The 17,302-nt window shown below is 49.1% G+C and overlaps 1 protein-coding gene across 1 annotated transcript; it reads left to right on the top strand.

The window, feature by feature from the left end:
• The first annotated feature begins 2,967 nt into the window (after positions 1-2,967).
• LOC126523935 (uncharacterized) lies at positions 2,968-4,683 on the top strand. The gene has a single exon (XM_050172349.1). It carries the CDS (start codon positions 2,968-2,970, stop codon positions 4,681-4,683), a length of 1,716 nt encoding a protein of 571 aa, XP_050028306.1.
• Positions 4,684-17,302: the final 12,619 nt, after the last annotated feature.

The raw sequence follows: 17,302 nt of genomic DNA, 5'->3' as shown, positions 1-17,302 counted from the left end.
TTCATTGCCGCCCTTGAAAACTTGTTTACTGAATGTTTCAGCCTTTCAGAGCTGCACACAGAGAGCATCTCCGATATGCTTTCTCTGGTAAAAACAAATTTTCTGAACTCGAATGCTGTCGGCTGTCCAGACCACAAAGAAGAAGTAAGCATTAAGCTTGTTTCTTTGTACGTGCTCACTCGTCTGCACTGTTTAGTTAAGGGAATCGGCAGTGAAAACACATCAAGGAGAGAAAGGGCGAAGCACCTAAAGCTAAGCAGGATTAAATAGAGGCTCATGTTTCCACACATTCGCCTATGCGTTCTGTTAGAATTGTTCAGTCTGGTTCCAGTCGCCAGCCCCATTCAGTCGCCAGCCCCAAGGGTAGCGTTGGCCTGGCGGCCTGGGGCACAGCTGGAAGCATCCGAAGGTCCTGGCAAAGGATGAGTCGACTGCTAACAGAACAACTTGTTTATTTTAGCATCGCAAAAGAGCGGCCGGTCAGGTCGACCGAAGTGGAGAAACGTGAGACCACGTTACTCCACGGAAGAAATCGAAGCCTCTCTCTTGGCGTCCGGGGGCAGCTGCTTTTATACTGTCGGAGTCAAGGGCAAGAAGGAACGGCTCGGAAGAGGCGCCCGTGACGGCGGCGCACGGACACGTTGTGACAAGAAGTGACGTATCCGCCGGGCCGGCGCCGGTCAGATCTCCTAGCTTCACAGTTGGGGAGCTCCTCTCCCCGTCTGCCGCGCTTTGACAAGCGTGGGCACCAACATGCATACACACACACGAAGACACGTGGCATTGAAACATGCCTGGACGCGCTTAGCAGGCGTTGGGACAGCGCTGAACTGACCAAAATGTCCGCCGCTGTGAACGAAGCCCCGGCGTGCGTTGCATCCGCGCCGCCTATACCGCACGTCGGAGACGAAACGTAACAACCGGTAAGTACAGTGTCTCGCGAAGACGTGACGGCCGCGCATCCTCCAGTGGAATGTCCACTCGATGCGCTGCCGTCACGCTGAACTCGCCGAGCACCTCTCACTACACGAATACGACGTGCTCACGCTACAAGAAACTTACGCGCGTCCCGGCGAGTTTAACCTCCCCGGATTTGTGGCCTATCACAGTGCCACCGAATGCCAGTCGCAGACCTGCAACAAGACTCATTGCTGTGACCCGCTGCATTCGCCTGGACGGTCCCGCGCATCTCTGTATGTCCGCGCATGTTTCGCGCAAGCCGACGTAAATGTCACCGACATCGTGACCAGAGGCATCGAGTGCGTGGCCGTGACTGTGCGTGTTGAGGGTGCCGACGCCTGTGTCGCCAGTGTTTATGATCGACCCGTGCGTCGGTGGGACAGTTCGTTCGTGGTTGCGCTTGTCGCACGCATCGGAGGTGACTGTGTGGTGTTGGGTGACTTCAACAGTCACCACACAACATGGGGGTGCCCGCACACCGAGCCGCGAGGTAGGGACTTGCTGAACTCCATCCTCTCTGCGGGCCTCCTACTTCTCAACACCGGCAGTCCCACATTCGTGCGACGGGGTGCGCGGAAGAGCGCCATCGACTTGTCGCTTGTGAGCGAGGGTTGCCACTACGAGTGGCGACGCAGCCCCGACACTGAGGGCTCCGATCGTTACCCGATCTCCCTCGAGCCGCACGCTACAGCCCATGGACCGCGGCGCTCCTACCGTGTTACCGACTGGACACAGTTTCGGAAACTCTGTGCCACGCCCCCTACTGCGAACACGGATTTCCTGACTCACGTGACACGTTGTGTCGACGCCGCCACGAAATGCTGTTCTGTGCCTGCGGGAACGCCGGTGCCCGACATCAAGCTGCTTAACCTTCGAGCTGTCCGGCGCCGCGCTGAACATCGAGCCATCAAAAGCGACAGGAGAGAGGATTGGACTCTCTACAATCGCCTTAATGCGGCGTGCCGCCGTCATGCCAGGCAGCGGCGCAATCAGAGCTGGAGCAGTTTGTGTGTGTCGCTCGACGATACGCGCAACAGATCGCGCCCGTTGCGCATTCTCGGCGCTGTCCTTCGACCAATGGTCCCTCGCTGTCCTGCGCTTTCCATCGCGGTCGCACAGGGCTTGAGCGCAGAGCAGCTCGCGGACGCGTTCGCCGCCGCCTTTGCACCGCCGCCGCCGTTGCTTCCGCCGGATGGCCCAGTTTTCGAGCTTCCCAAGCTTCCTGAGCACAACAAAGCCGCTCTCTTCGCGCCGCTTCGATACTTCCCGACGAACGGAATTCTGCAGCAGGTGAAGGCGCTGTGCACGGAGGACTTCACCTTGAGCGAGCTTCGCATCGTGCTCAACGCTCGTAGGCGACGTTCTGCGCCGGGTGCGGATGGAATCACCTACCAGACGTTGCGAAACATCAACGACGAGCAGCTCCCATTGCTGTTAGAGGTGTACAACTGCGTCTGGCGCACCGGCGTCGTCCCTCCCGAGTCTAAAGAAGCAACCGTGGTACCTCTCCTCAAGAGTGGCAAACCGCGAAGCAGCGTGAGCTCCTACCGCCCGGTTTCACTCACGTCTGTCGCCGGTAAGACACTCGAAGCTATGGCACTTCCTCGTCTGGAGTGGATTGCGGCGGCACTCTACGCATTCGCTCCCGAGCAGAGCGGCTTCCGCCGGCTGCGCGCAACGGCTGACGCCCTGGCCGAGGTTGTCGCTACTCTCGAGCAGGCGGCGGGCTGTCGCGAGGCCGGCTACCTCGTCCTGCTTGATGTACAGGGCGCCTTAGATGGGTTGCCGCATTCTACGATCGTCAGTGCGCTGCACGAGCTCGGCATCACCGACCGGCTACTGGACTACGTGCGAGCCTTCTTGTCTGATCGCACGCTTCGGGTGCGGGTTGGAGGTGCGCTCAGCCGGCCGCGCAGTGTGTTTTCTGGTGTTCGGCAGGGCAGTGTTTTGAGCCCCTTTTAGTTTAATCTTGCCCTCGCGCGACTTCCGGACTACATCCCAAAAGCGATGTCGCACGAAGTACGGGTGGCAATCTACGCAGACGACATCGCCCTCTTTGCGACTGGCCCTACTCAAGTCGGCTATCAGGTGCGTGCATCTGTCCAGACTGCAAATGACGCGGTGGACCAGTACATGGGAAGCATCGGCCTCCAGCTGTCGGCGACCAAAACAGAGGCACTACTGGTACACCCGCGAGGAACGCGAGCACGTTCCGAAGCGCCACCGCTGACTCTGCGCCGCTGCCCTCTCCCGTGGCGCAAGAGCGTCCGTTACCTCGGCCTGCAGATCGACTGCCGCGTCAACTTCAATGCGGCCGTCTCCCACATCTGCATGCAATCAAGGAAAGTCGCCAGCGCCGCGCGCTCTCTTCTCGCGCGTGGACACGGATGCACGCCGCAACTCGCACTGCGCGTGTACAACTCTGTCGCCACATCGAGGGCACTCTACGCCCTCCCCACCACCAACGCTCGAGCGGCGAATTGGAATGCTATTGACATGGCGCACCGTACTGCGGTGCGAGAACTATACGGCCTCCCTCGCTCCTCCCAAGTAGGGGCGACACTCGCGGAAGTGGGCAAGCATCGCTTCGTGCACGGAACCAGGCGCTCCACCACATTGAGCGCCTGCAGCGCTCACCACAGGGCCAGCGGCTCGTCTGCAGACTCCACTCCCTGCCGAACTCGGGAATGGGCAAGTGCGACACCGAGTTCTCACAGCTCATCGGGTCGTCGCCACAGTTCGCCTCCCTGCCGTACGTACTACTCCAGTCTGCTCGACGTGAACATCGCGGTGCCTGAGGTCGCATCAAAGCGCCGAACTGCGGTGTGCGCCATGAGACAGGAGACCGCCTCCCTACTGCACGAGCGACTGGCAGGACGACTGCTCGTCTACACCGATGACTCGGCGACGCCGGACGGGCCTGGTGCTGCGGCTTGCACGGCACCGGACATCTCGAAAACGCGCCAGTGCCGACTGCGCTTTGCCGCGTCATCGACAGTGGCCGAACTCGCCGCCATCGATCTCGCTGCCGACATCCTTTTGGAACATCCGAACATTGTGTCAGCGGCCATTCTCACTGACTCTCGTGCGGCGCTTTGCATGCTGGCCAGGGACTACGCCGGAGTGCCCCTTGTTGTTCGAGTTGGCTGCAAGCTGCGACACATCGTGAATCAAGGCTGCGTCCTGGCGCTTCAATGGATACCCGCACACATCGGATTGCCAGGCAACGAGGAGGCTGACTCCCTCGCCAAGGCGGCGCACGGTGAGCGCTTTCCCCTCACCCACTTGGTGACGAGCTTCGACGCGGCCAAGACAGTGGTTATGCGGAGCCTCACTGCGCAACACCCTGATCGGCGCGTCGCGGCGGGAACGCCCCCGCGCCTGCTCCCGCGTGTGGGCCTCTCTCGGGCTGACTGCGCCTTCCTTCCCCGCCTGCGCATCGGCTGCTACAAAACAGCGGCGCGCACACACAGTCTCACGAGAACAGGCAGCCCCGTGTGTGGTAGCTGCGACGGCGTGGAGACACTGGAGCATCTTCTACGTCACTGCCCGGCCTTTGGGACCGAGAGGGAGGCTCTGTACGCCTCCTACCGCCGATGTGGCTTGCCATCCACCACCCTGCAGTGCCTACTCGTCCCCAATGCTCACAGCTCCATTACCAAGCGTGCATTTTCGGCATTAATGGAATTCTGTGAAGCAACACACCTCAGAGCGCGGCTGTAGGCCCCGCAAACGCTTAGCTACATTGTCGTTTTCTATTCCGGTCTCTCTCTCCTTTTTACTTCCGGTCACTATCTCCATCTTTTTCTCCCCATACCCCTCCCCCGTGCAGTGCTGTTGAGGTGTCCTCCTGTGAGTGACAGTTACGGCACTGCACTTATCTCTTCCATTTCTCTTTAAAAATCACTTCACACACACAAGACGTGGCTACTCGACAAATGATCTTCCTCATGAGCAATATGCTCGTCTGTTCATGTTCTTTCTTTCAGATTTTATTGTTTCACGGTAGACCGATCGTATATAGATCAATCTATTCTCGCCTTATAGTTTGTTTTATGCCCTGCACATTTTTAAAGGACGATTTCGAAGCGATCTGAAGCGTTTAGTTCTTCGATGAGTTTAATATTGTTTGTAGTGTATTCTTGTAAATAGCAGAAGTTGTAAATAAAATATACCTCGTCTTAGATTTCAGCGCTCTTGTCATTGTGTTTTTGTGTTGGATCTGTGAGAACGTTTTCGCGCTTCCAGGAAATGGTCGAATTGCATGGCTTATGATAGCACCCCTTATACCAAAATTATGTCAATAATTACAATAGTGATAACTGCATAGTTTGATATAATTATAGTATATATAGCCGTATTAGTTCCCGAAAAAATCATGCTTACCGAGTGGCATGATTGCTGGCGAGAATGAGCGCGTTGCAGGACCTCGTAATAAGAACAGAAAAATAATATACAAAAAGAAAATAGACTTACTCTACAAGATCATAAATAAAAAAGGAATAGCAAACTTACTCGACCTTGCATAAGAACAGCCCAGCTATCGTCAGAGCGGCTACTTTCGAGCTGTTGCATTAGTAATATCAGTTGCCTGCATTTAAACCACATAGTTTGAAACATCGCCCGTATGATTGACCCTTTGAAACGTGGCCTGCTCGAACACGCCTTGAAGCGCTTGATTATGCAATATTTATCAAAGGCCGCACGTCACCGAGGCACATCTAATTTCATATGCATACCCGCCATAATGTTCCCCTATTTCTACCGCATTTGATATTTCAATCTAATATAAACAAAGCGTTTTGCATTATTTCGAGGGCACATCGAAAAGCAAGTGCGTCTCGGGCGCAGGAGGCATAAAAATACGGAAAGAATGGGTATTGCGTAAATATTTTCCAAACACACAGTCAACCTATACACGCAAACAAAAAAATATGCTGCACGTAACGAATAATGTACGTGGCCCACATTCTCCCAAACGTCAAATTGCTGCCGTTATTAGGGCATCGGAGAAATTTTGTTAGCATACGATATATCGGCCTGAGAAAGGAAGAAAACAAAGGTTTACCAATTTTTCCTGCTGCTACCATGTGCAAATTCTGCTTGTGGCCTTCCTCGGCCATGATTTGGCGTCAACGGAAACCAGCATACGTGATTACATGGTCCAAAGTGTATGAAGTTGATATCCACATGGGTGGAAAGGCCTGCAAAAGTGGCTGCAAAATGAGAATGCCCATATTTGGAGGATGTGGGGCACCAAGTGTGAGTTACACATTAGCGGCACGCGAAAGAACAAAAATAAATGTGCAGGTTAGAAAGGAGGTAACGCTGAAATGCCGGGTACTTCATGTCGCTATGTTGGGTGCGGCAGCAGATGCTTGCGTCACCCGATTGCTTTGCAATGCAAGTTGCTCATCTTCAGTGGCGACTGTCAGTGCAAACAGGTAGGACACACTGTTCAATCTGCTTGCGCTGCTGGTTGTTGCTTGTTACCAGACCACCATGTGCGACGAAGGCAAGCGCTATGCCTGCAGTCGGACGGTTGAATGTGCCGTAAGCGACCCGTGTGCGTGTATGTTCACTGTTGTCATGTGGATAATAGCCAATGTATAGTGTATAGTGCCAATGCATTATGTTAGAGGTATGCTGAAGTGATTTGATTGCATAGCCTTACTTCAATACTGTACCACTTGATCATGGTTGCCGTGTTACATTTCTCGGATGTCGCGGCCTGGTCAGTTGCATTGGGCAACAGCCTCTCAGGGTAAGCATCTGCTCCTGCAGTCCGCACAGCGACATAGACTCCCTGTTTACACGCACCGTGATTGATGTTCCCCGTTCCGTCCTTTCCTGCTGCAGCCGTGTGCAAATTTTGCTTGCGGCCTTCCTCGGCCATGATTTGGCGTCAACGGGGGCTATCATACTTGATTACATGGTCCGAAGTGTATGAGGTTGATATCCACATGGGTGGAATAGCCTGCAAAATGGCGGTTCCCACAAAACAGACCATGCCCATATTGAGAGCAGGTGGTGCACCAAGTGTGAGCAAACCATTAAAGGCCCCGGAAAGAACACAAAGAAACGTGCAGGTTAGAAAGGAGGTAACGCTAAAATGCCACGTAGCTCACGTCGCTGTGTTGGCTATGCAGCAGATGCGTGCATCACGCAATTAATTTGCAATGCAACTTACAGCGACTGTCGATGCAAACAGGTGGGACACTGTCCAATCTGCTTGCGCCGCTGGTTGTCACTCGTTACTAGACTGCCATGTGCGACAAAGGCAAGCACTGTGCCTGAAGTCGGATAGCTGAATGTTCTGTAAGCGACCTATACTGCGTGAATGCTCACTGTTGTCATGTGGATCATAGCCAATGTACGGTGTATTGTCTGAACCTTATGCAATAATTGAATGCGAGTCTCATTTGATCATGGTTGCCATTTTATGTTCCTTGGATATGGCGATCTGGTCAGCTGCATTGGGCAATAGTCTCGCGAGGTAACCATCTGCTCCTTCAGTCCACACAGCGGCAATGTCTCCCAATTTACACACACCGTAATTGGTGCTCCCCGTTCGACCTTTCATGCTGCAGCAGTGGGCAAATTATGCTTGTGGGCCTTCATCAGACGTGATGTGGCGTGAACGGAAACCAGCATACGTGATTACATGGTCCGAAGTGTATGAAGTTGATAGCCACATGGGTGGAAAGGCCTCTGCAAAAGTGGCTGCAAAATGGTGATGCCCACAAAACCGACCATGCCCATATTGAGAACGTGAGGCATCATTGCGAGTTACACATTAACGGCACGCGAAAGAACAAAAAGAAACGTGCAGGTCGGAAAGGAGATTCATGCGCTGCCGCTGCTTATTTTCGTACCACTGCCGAAGGTACAGTTTCCCTTCTCTAAAGTTGGTCTTTATTCTATGGACCCACACTCAGAATCTAGCACACTCTAGCGATACGAAAGCGTGCGCACCTGCTGAAGCAGGCAGCCTACGTGGGCCTCTGGTGTCTCTAAGCGCGATCCTTGACCTTGGTAAGGACACGCAGAGATGTGATGTCGAAGGAGAGGCTACGTTTAACGCTGGCCATGTAATATGGCGTGGAATACGAGAGACGACAAGCGCAGCTGTCCAGGTCATAAAAGTTAAAGTCTGCGATGTAACCGGCGCCGTAAAGGTCACTATTTAGCCTTACGTTTTGTAATCTATACGCGATGTACGATAATTGACAGCAATCACTTAATCGGTAGCGCTCGGATATAAACAAAGCGCAAAACCCCCCTTGCCGATATGTGTGCATTCAAGACGAGATACACGGCTCCATGCACCAGCTTAGTTGCGGAATGCTTTTTAAGAATGCCACATGACACGGAAACATTCCAGTAGTGTCAATTTACAATATATGAGCGAGACGATGAGTGTGCCAGCGCGCCCCGTTTCCAGCGCGATTAGCGCTAACGCGTGCTGTAGGGAAGCTCGCATGCGCAGTCTGCATCAATGACCGCTTCAGGTACGCAGTCCTGGCCCTTGTTTTGTGCAATATTGTCATAGAAGAGATGCTTTAAGACCAAACAGAACAAATAAAAAATTAGAAACGCGTGCGCACGACCTTCGATCAGTACACATCTTACGCCACGTCCCCCACCCCCTCCCCAAAAAAAGAAGCGAATACTTTGTGCATTGACCGCCTGCTTCATTCCCACGCGAGACGACTAAGAAGAGTTACGGAATACGTTACCTAGTTTGCAATGTTCGCGACGCAGCGTTGGGCACCGTCGTAGAGTATTTACCGAACAGCGCGAGTGCAGGCAGAAAATTTAATAAACGGTAATACTTCCGTACTTAAATTTACATGGGAATATGTGGAGGGCTTTCTTCGGCCAATCCTGCTGCTGTTGATTCGTGGGACCGCAGCGTGATCTTTTGCGAAGGCACGGCGTGTCTCTTCAGCCGCTTTCGTAAGGGCTTTAACTAGTCTTTAAGGCAAAGTTTCACATTCAGCTCGCAACAAAAATCAAATTAAATCATTGAGAGCAGCGCAACACTCAATTACACTCACTAAGGTGGCCCCAAAAGAAGTAGTCTTTGTTGCAATGCTCCCTACGTACAATTTCTCCGCTCATTTTCTTCGCGATGCGGGGCTTGACCGCCCATAACTTCCACCGCTCTTTTTTACTCTTTTAGAAAGTGGTGCAGGCTTACTTTTCCCAATATTGCATGATTTGTGCATTGTGGCACGCTGCACATGCGGTTGCTCTTGGCTCGTCGACTGTGTTTTTCCATATCGAAGAGTACCAAAACGCCAACACAGCTGCAGAAACCGGCAGAAACCGCGTGAGAGGAAAATCCATCACCCCCTCCCGGCTTCCGAAAAAATCCGTGCGGCGGCGCTAGCGCATCTGGATAACAGGTGGGCAACTAAGGTATTTAAATCATCATCATCATCATCAGCCTGGTTATGCCCACTGCAGGGCAAAGGCCTCTCCCATACTTCTCCAACTACCCCGGTCATGTACTAATTGTGGCCATGTTGTCCCTGCAAACTTCTTAATCTCATCCGCCCACCTAACTTTCTGCCGCCCTCTACTACGCTTTCCTTCCCTTGGAATCCATTCCGTAACTCTTAATGACCATCGGTTATCTTCCCTCCTCATTACGTGTCCTGCTCGTGCCCACTTCTTTTTCTTGATTTCAACTAAGATATCATTAACTCGCGTTTGTTCCCTCACCCAATCTGCTCTTTTCTTATCCCTTAACGTATTACCTATCATTCTTCTTTCCAAAGCTCGTTGCGTCGTCCTTAATTTAAGTAGAACCCTTTTCGTAAGCCTCCAGGTTTCTGCCCCGTACGTGAGTACTGGTAAGACACAGCTGTTATAAACTTTTCTCTTGAGGGATAAAGGCAACCTGCTGTTCATGATCTGAGAATGCCTGCCAAACGCACCCCAGCCCATTTTTATTCTTCTGATTATTTTAGTCTCATGATCCGGATCCGCAGTCACTACCTGTCCTAAGTAGATGTATTCCCTTACCACTTCCAGTGCGTCACTACCTATTGTAAACTGCTGTTCCCTTCCGAAACTGTTAAACATTACTTTAGTTTTCTGCAGATTAATTTTTAGACCCACCCTTCGGCTTTGCCTCTCCAGGTCAGTGAGCATGCATTGCAGTTGGTCCCCTGAGTTACTAAGCAAGGCAATATCATCAGCGAATCGCAAGTTACTAATGTATTCTCCATTAACTCTTATCCCCAATTCTTCCCAATCCAGGTCTCTGAATACCTCCTGGAAACACGCGGTGAATAGCATTCGAGAGGTCGTATCTCCCCTGCCTGACGCCTTTCTTTATTGGGATTTTGTTGCTTTCTTTATGAAGGACTACGGTGGCTGTGGAGCCGCTATAGATATCTTTCAGTACTTTTACATACGGCTCGTCTACACCCTGATTCCACAATGCCTCCATGACTGCTGAGGCTTCGACTGAATCAAACGCTTTCTCGTAATCAATGGAAGCTATATATAAAGGTTGGTTATATTACGCACATTTTTCTATCACCTGATTGATAGTGTGAATATGGTCTATTGCTGAGTAGCCATTACGGAATCCTGCCTGGTCCTTTGGTTGACGGAAGTCTAAGGTGTTCCTGATTCTATTTGCAATTACCTTAGTAAATACTTTGTAGGCAACGGACAGTAAACTGATCGGTCTATAATTTTTCAAGTCCTTGGCATCCCCTTTCTTATGGATTAGGATTATGTTAGCGTTTTTCCAAGATTCCGGTACGCTCGAAGTCCTGAGGTATTGCGTATACAGGGTGGCCAGCTTCTCTAGAACAATCTGCCCACCATCCTTCAACAAATCTGCTGTTACCTGATCCTCCCCAGCTGCCTTCCCCCTTTGCATAGCTGCCAAGGCTTTCTTTACTTCTTCCGGTGTTACCTGAGGGATTTCGAATTCCTCTAGACTATTCTCTCTTCCATGATCGTCGTGGGTGCCACTGGTACTGTATAAATCTCTATAGAACTCCTCAGCCACTTGAACTATCTCATCCATATTAGTAATGATATTGCCGGCTTTGTCTCTTAACGCATACATCTGATTCTTGCCAATACCTAGTTTCTTCTTTGCTTTTAGGCTTCCTCCATTCCTGAGAGCATGTTCAATTCTATCCATGTTATACTTCCTTATGTCAGCTGTCTTACGCTTGTTGATTAACTTCGAAAGTTCTGCCAGTTCTATTCTAGCTGTAGGGTTAGAGGCTTTCATACATTGGCGTTTCTTGATCAGATCTTTCGTCTCCTGCGATAGCTTACTGGTATCCTGTCTAACGGAGCTACCACCGACTTCTATTGCACACTCCTTAATGATGCCCACAACATTGTCGTTCATTGCTTCAACACTAAGGTCCTCTTCCTGAGTCAAAGCCGAATACCTGTTCTGTAGCTTGATCTGGAATTCCTCTATTTTCCCTCTTACCGCTAACTCATTGATCGACTTCGTATCGACTTTGTATAGGTATTTAAATACCTATACAAAAAGTGCGTAGACTCGCAATGGCGGAAAATAACTAGGAAGCTAACCAGTAAGTATGCCAGACACGAGGACGAAGAAAGACAGAGCGTTAAACGACAGGTTGAAAGCGCGGAAGGTAAAAATTAGATAAATTCAATGGAAAAGAAGCATAGTGTTGAACTATATCGAGGCTGGAAACAGCAGATCAGGAAGGAAGCGTTTTAGGATAACTCAAGAGGCAGTGCCCTTTTCTATGAAGCAAGGTCAGGAGAACGCGGAGCTATAAAAAGAAATTTAACGAAGAAGAAGACACATGTACTCTGTGTGGTAAATCTCTGGAAACAATAGCATAGAATAATGACAATAGAGCGTGCGTCTAAATGTCGTACAAAAATCTCTCACGTGACCTGATCCTAGGTGCCTAGGGATAGGATCGTTTAGGGATTTTTGAGAAGGCGCGGTCGTGGCGCCGAAGGACGCCGTGGCGTGTTCGTCTGTTCGTCCTCGGCGTGATCGTTCTCTGGCCCGTGCTGACCGTGCATTGTTCAACGTTGCTTATGTGGTTGTGCTTGCGGTGCTTGTGTGTTCATGAGTAGTGGTGGTGCGGCAGTGCAGCTTTGGCCTCGGTTAGCTCTGGCAGTACAGAATCTGCGTTGTGTGACCCGTATACTTCCTTGAGAACTCGGCGGTGGTGACAATTGAAATGTCGGAAGTGGCCTAGCGCCTAGAGCAGTCGCCGTGTCCGACTTTGCTCAACGGACATCGAGAGATGTGCTGCTCGCTACAAGTCATGCAAATGCGACTGCGTCGACCGCCCACTATTCAGCGCTGAATGTGTGCTTTGTGTGCTGTGCTTGAAACGAGTGGTGCAGCCGTGCAGCGGGGGCGGTGGAGGAGCAGAGTGGCTTAGGGGCTCCATTTGCGCTTTCACAGACATGTGCTCCCGTTTTGGTCTCATTAGCGTCTGTGGCGGGATTGTGGTGTGCTCCTTGCCTAGTATGAAGTTTACGATGCTAACACACAACATGTTCACGTTTTTCCGTGCTATATATGTCATTTGCATAACGACTGAGTTGAAAACGAGGCATATGTTTGTGTTCTTTGCGTTTGAGTGTTGCAAATTACTTTATGTGGTGGAAATTCTGGCAGTCTTATTAAGCAAGGAGCATGAACACAAACATAAACATATTTCTGTGTATCTGAAATTTTGAATTGCTCATAATACCCTTTATGACTGATAAGTGGGATACACGGCCTGTGTGAAGCAGCTACCTTTTGTTGCGACGCTCTTCCGTGTGGTAGACTGATGCATGGTGCGCGTTTATTTCTGTACTGTTGTAAAAACCATTTGTTTATTCACTCAATACAAATGTACTACTTCTTCGCCGCAATACATTATAGTTACGCGGTGAAACTCCGGTGAAGCGTACTAAAAGTGGGAGGGGCCGCTATCACCCAACATAGTATGTCCACTCAGGCGACCTGAGAGGCGGCGGTTGCGCGAGTGTATAATTAAAGAACACTTATGTCCAGTGACAGTGGCCCCTTTTCACTTTTAGTATGCTTCACTGCAGTACAATGCTTAGGCTTCACCGCGAGACGCTGCTGTATTGCGAGAAAGGTAATCTTAAATAGCCCAGTTACGCAACGTTTCTTTCGTAGCTTGCTATACCGCAATACAGAGGTGGAAATAAGCATCGTGCAGTAAAGCGTGCTAAGAGTGGAAAGGGCACATAGGTTTACATTGTGCTCATTATTTTCAATTGTGATATAACTTGCAAGTGCATCTGTGCTCGTGGTAAGCTGCATTGACAATTCTTTGTACATCACAAATTCATATTGCAGGGAAGCTTACTAAAGCACATTTGCCAATGGCTTTACTGGCACAAGATGATTACAAGCTCTTCATATAAAGATCAGCTACGGGCTGTCCAGAGGGTCCACGATGACGCCATAAGGCTCGGCCTGGCGGTGCCGATGTGGACGCGGCCCGCCTCGGTCTCAAAAGACCGGGCATCAGGACACTAATAAAGTTTTGTGAATGAAGTAATGAATTATGGAATGCGTTATTTACCTTCAATGCATGAGCACAATGCGGATTCATGCCCATGCTTTTGGCTGGACTGCACATGCTCTTTGAGAATTGATTCGTTGTTCAAAAGTGCACTGGCACTTTACTCTAAACTGGAGGGCTGAAGTTGATATGGAAGCACAATTTTTATTAAGGGGACAAGATTTGGCCAAGATGGTTGCAGCACAGCTTTTTTTACTACTAGAAGCTTCCATTGCAATGTTTCGAGCCTCTTTGTGCCAGTACATAGTGCATATAAAAATCGGACACTGATTGGGAACATCACCTATGCTCTATGCGGTAAGCTGTGCACAGAAGTTCATGATTATATTTAGTAACAAATGTAGCACGACCAGACAAATTTAAAGAAGGGGGTGGGCTGCAGCAATACTAAGTTAAATATTGCTTTAGCCTTTCCCTTGAGTTTTCTGGTTTTGTGCTTTTTATTATGGATCCCCCACAGAAACCACGCGAGTGCCGAACTTGAGCTTGTGGGTTTCAGGTCTCATGGTTGTTACTAACAGAACAGTGTAATAAATGAACAAGGGCTTGGAAGCATCCAGTCACCTTGCTTGTCTCACGGTGTCGCTTCACGAGCACCGTGAGCCTCCAGACCAACTAGGAAGGGAGGTTTGTTGCAATCACTTCTGAACTGTATTGCCACCAAACCAACAGTGCTCTCAATGACAACTTTTTGACAGTAGAATGCTTGCACCCAGCAAAGTATAAGAAGGAAGCACTCGGGATGTGCAAAGTGGGCCTTTTGAAGCTGGCATCATTGCTGAAGGGGCTTCGCCTGTCTACCCTTTTTATGGACACACAAAGATGATTTCCTCTTTGAGAGGGATTGTTTCAGATGTCGTTACATGGTGACAAAGCTGGGGGTATAGTAGCAGAGAAGCTTGTCTTTGCCCACTGTCGCCCCTATGAAGTGCCTACTTTTTGGACGTAATGTGCTCTCCATGCATGCATGCATTTTTAGCTTGTAAAGACTTCTATTACCCCTTGCCTCAAGCTGGTCCTTGCTAGTGTCACCCAAGAAGGCATTGGGGAGTATATCGATGCACACTTATAAAACACTGTTAAAACCAGTGAAACCAGATTAATGGAGACGCTGTTTTTTTTCCATTCCATCCTTGTTGGTTACAATGAGCAGTTCTTTGTCTGAACAGAAGTCATATGTAGTTGGTCATGCATAGCCTACGCACTAAGACTTGTTGGTGTGTTATGACAGAGGCCTGCCTGAGAACCTTAGCACAGTGTCTATATGTAAAAACCTGATGTGTTGATGACTTCCTTCTCTTTATCACACTTTGCCTGATGAAGCCAGCAACTGGGTCAACCAGATGTTCAACAGGCTTGCCGCTAGATTTTCCAGCGTCTCCTTTACCGAGGTGCTGCTCGTAGATATGTTTTCTTGACCTGCAATTGACACTTCAAACATGGCCACACCTGCTGAACGTATAACATGCGATCAAAAAAGTGCTATACATCAAGTTGCTCCAAACTCCTGACATGTGCTACAAGGCCTTGAAGAACACCCTCATTTATTTACGCCGTCATTATACTGTATGAAGCTTCGCATGATAAGTGCAAAAATTAACATCTGCTGGTTTTTCAGTGTTATTTCTATCCTGCTTCCTGAAAGCTATCCTGAGTGTTTCAAAAGCAAAAGACTGCTGCCGGACAAGAAGTGCATAAAGCAAGGGTCGCTATAACCACATATGTCACACAAAATAAAGGAGGCCACTGAGTGTACAGGCGGTTTACATCATATCCAACAAGCTTGGTTTCCCTTTGCAAGTGAGTAAACTCAGCTTGCCCCGAAGACATGGCCTGAGACAAACTATGTGCCAGATGCTGTGCCCCTGCAAAGCTGAAGATGTCAACGAGATGCTGACACCTCGCAGCGGCTTCTACACTGGCCAAACCGGCTACTATAAAAACGACTGCCTTTACTATGCCAATAACATGAAAACGGGCAGAAATTTGGCTATTCATTGGGCCCAACTGCAGGTGCAAGCCACTCTTCCACCAGATGTGTGTTGTTCACACGAACTGGAGCTATACAAATGCAGATAAAAACAATGATGTTTGAAAGTAGTAGAGTTGGAGGTATATTACGCACAAGCAGTGCTACCTGTAGCACTGGTACCTTATAGCCACAATTCATGGCTGCAGTGCCATGCAAAAGTACTATTCTTGCATTATTAACCTCTATTATATTTATGGTGGCCATATATTGCAAGTACATATCATCTGCATTGTGTGCAATACGGTTAAATGATAACTGTGACAGCCATTCCTAATTAAATGCAACAGAAGAGCAAATATAGGCAACAAATTGTAATTCAAGAAGAAAGACAACCAATGCACGGGTTAAGTGACAGACTTCCTTTTATTGAAAAAAAAATGTCACAAGTGTTGTGCCACCAGCAGAGGGTAGCAATCTTTCAAGCTTGGGTGACAGAGGTAAAGCTTCGCAGAATGGTACACTCAAATGTAAAATGGCCTTGGACACAGAAAACAAACATAGTGTACAGAATGAAAGGGCAAGACTCCATCCAAGAACACTATGGCACCATATACTTGACATGGTGCAAAAGATGTTTACATGCCCTCCCCATAAACTAATTGAAACAAAAGGAAAAACAAGAAAAACATTCTTGAAAATGCAATGTGCAGAGTCTGAAACCAAAAAAAAGCAACCCAAGAAAGGTTTCGCTAAGTCTTTCAATGATTAAAATTGCCAGTCTGTCTCGTCACTTCTTAATGATTGCATTATATTATGGGATTTTACGTGCCGAAACCACTTTCTGATTATGAGGCATGTCGTAGTGGAGGACTCCGGAGATTTCGACCATCTGGGGTTCTTTAATGTGCACCTAAATCTATATACACGGCTGTTTTCGCATTTCGCCCCCATCGAAGTGCAGCCGCTGTGGCTGGGATTCGATCTTGCGACCTCGTGCTCAGCAGCCCAACACCATAGTCACTGAGCAACCACGGCGGGTAACTTCTTAATGAACCTGCACAGCTGAACAGGAAAGAAAGCCCAATAAGCAGGGCCGCAGAAAGTGCCCCAAATTAATGCACCTTGCTTAACAAGGATACCTCTGGTCTAGTTGTGGTTTGACCTTGCACAATAATTGTGTATAAGCTTTTCTTGTTTAGAGTGGTTTACAGACAGGGAAAAAATGACCATGAGAGCACCAGGTGTATGCAGTCTATGCACAAAAAACCACTGCTTTCTTACTTTTATTTTTTTTTCCTCTACCACTATTAATGAGTATTTAAACGCCTTAATAGCACTACTAATATCCTACTGCAAAACGCAAAATTGGGCAAGTTGTGGCAAAGAAAATTGCAGTTTCACTCGTAATGCGAAACAATGATGCAGTAGCTGGTGGAATATGCATAGGAAGCTTGCTTCATGCAGTGTTTGTTGAAGTGAACACTTGCCAATGCAAGTCGGTAATCTCCTTAAAAAAGTAAAATAAGTAAGAGTCTTATTTATTTGTGGGAGTTGTGCCTCCCAGTGTTGAAGTGGAAAGACTCCGCTTTTCTTCCTCCTTTCATATCCGGACTTGGCCACTGATCTCCACCAAAACAACCATTTAGCTTCTTACTACTGAATTCGTTTGTTTTCTCAAATCTATATTTGGGCTGCCCATTGCTAGGTCTCGTGCTGTGCTTGAGGAAAACGATACACCAACAGCCTCATCCAGTAAATCTGAGAAGCCAAGCACTAGAAGATT

This window comes from Dermacentor andersoni, chromosome 6 (genome assembly GCF_023375885.2).
Source record: "Dermacentor andersoni chromosome 6, qqDerAnde1_hic_scaffold, whole genome shotgun sequence".
NCBI lineage: Eukaryota > Metazoa > Arthropoda > Arachnida > Ixodida > Ixodidae > Dermacentor > Dermacentor andersoni.
This window is presented reverse-complemented; position numbering and strand designations above follow the sequence as displayed.

Coding starts and splice junctions, on each gene's coding strand:
- LOC126523935 (XM_050172349.1), top strand. CDS start 2,968: ATGTCGCACGAAGTACGGGTGGCAATCTACGCAGACGACATCGCCCTC.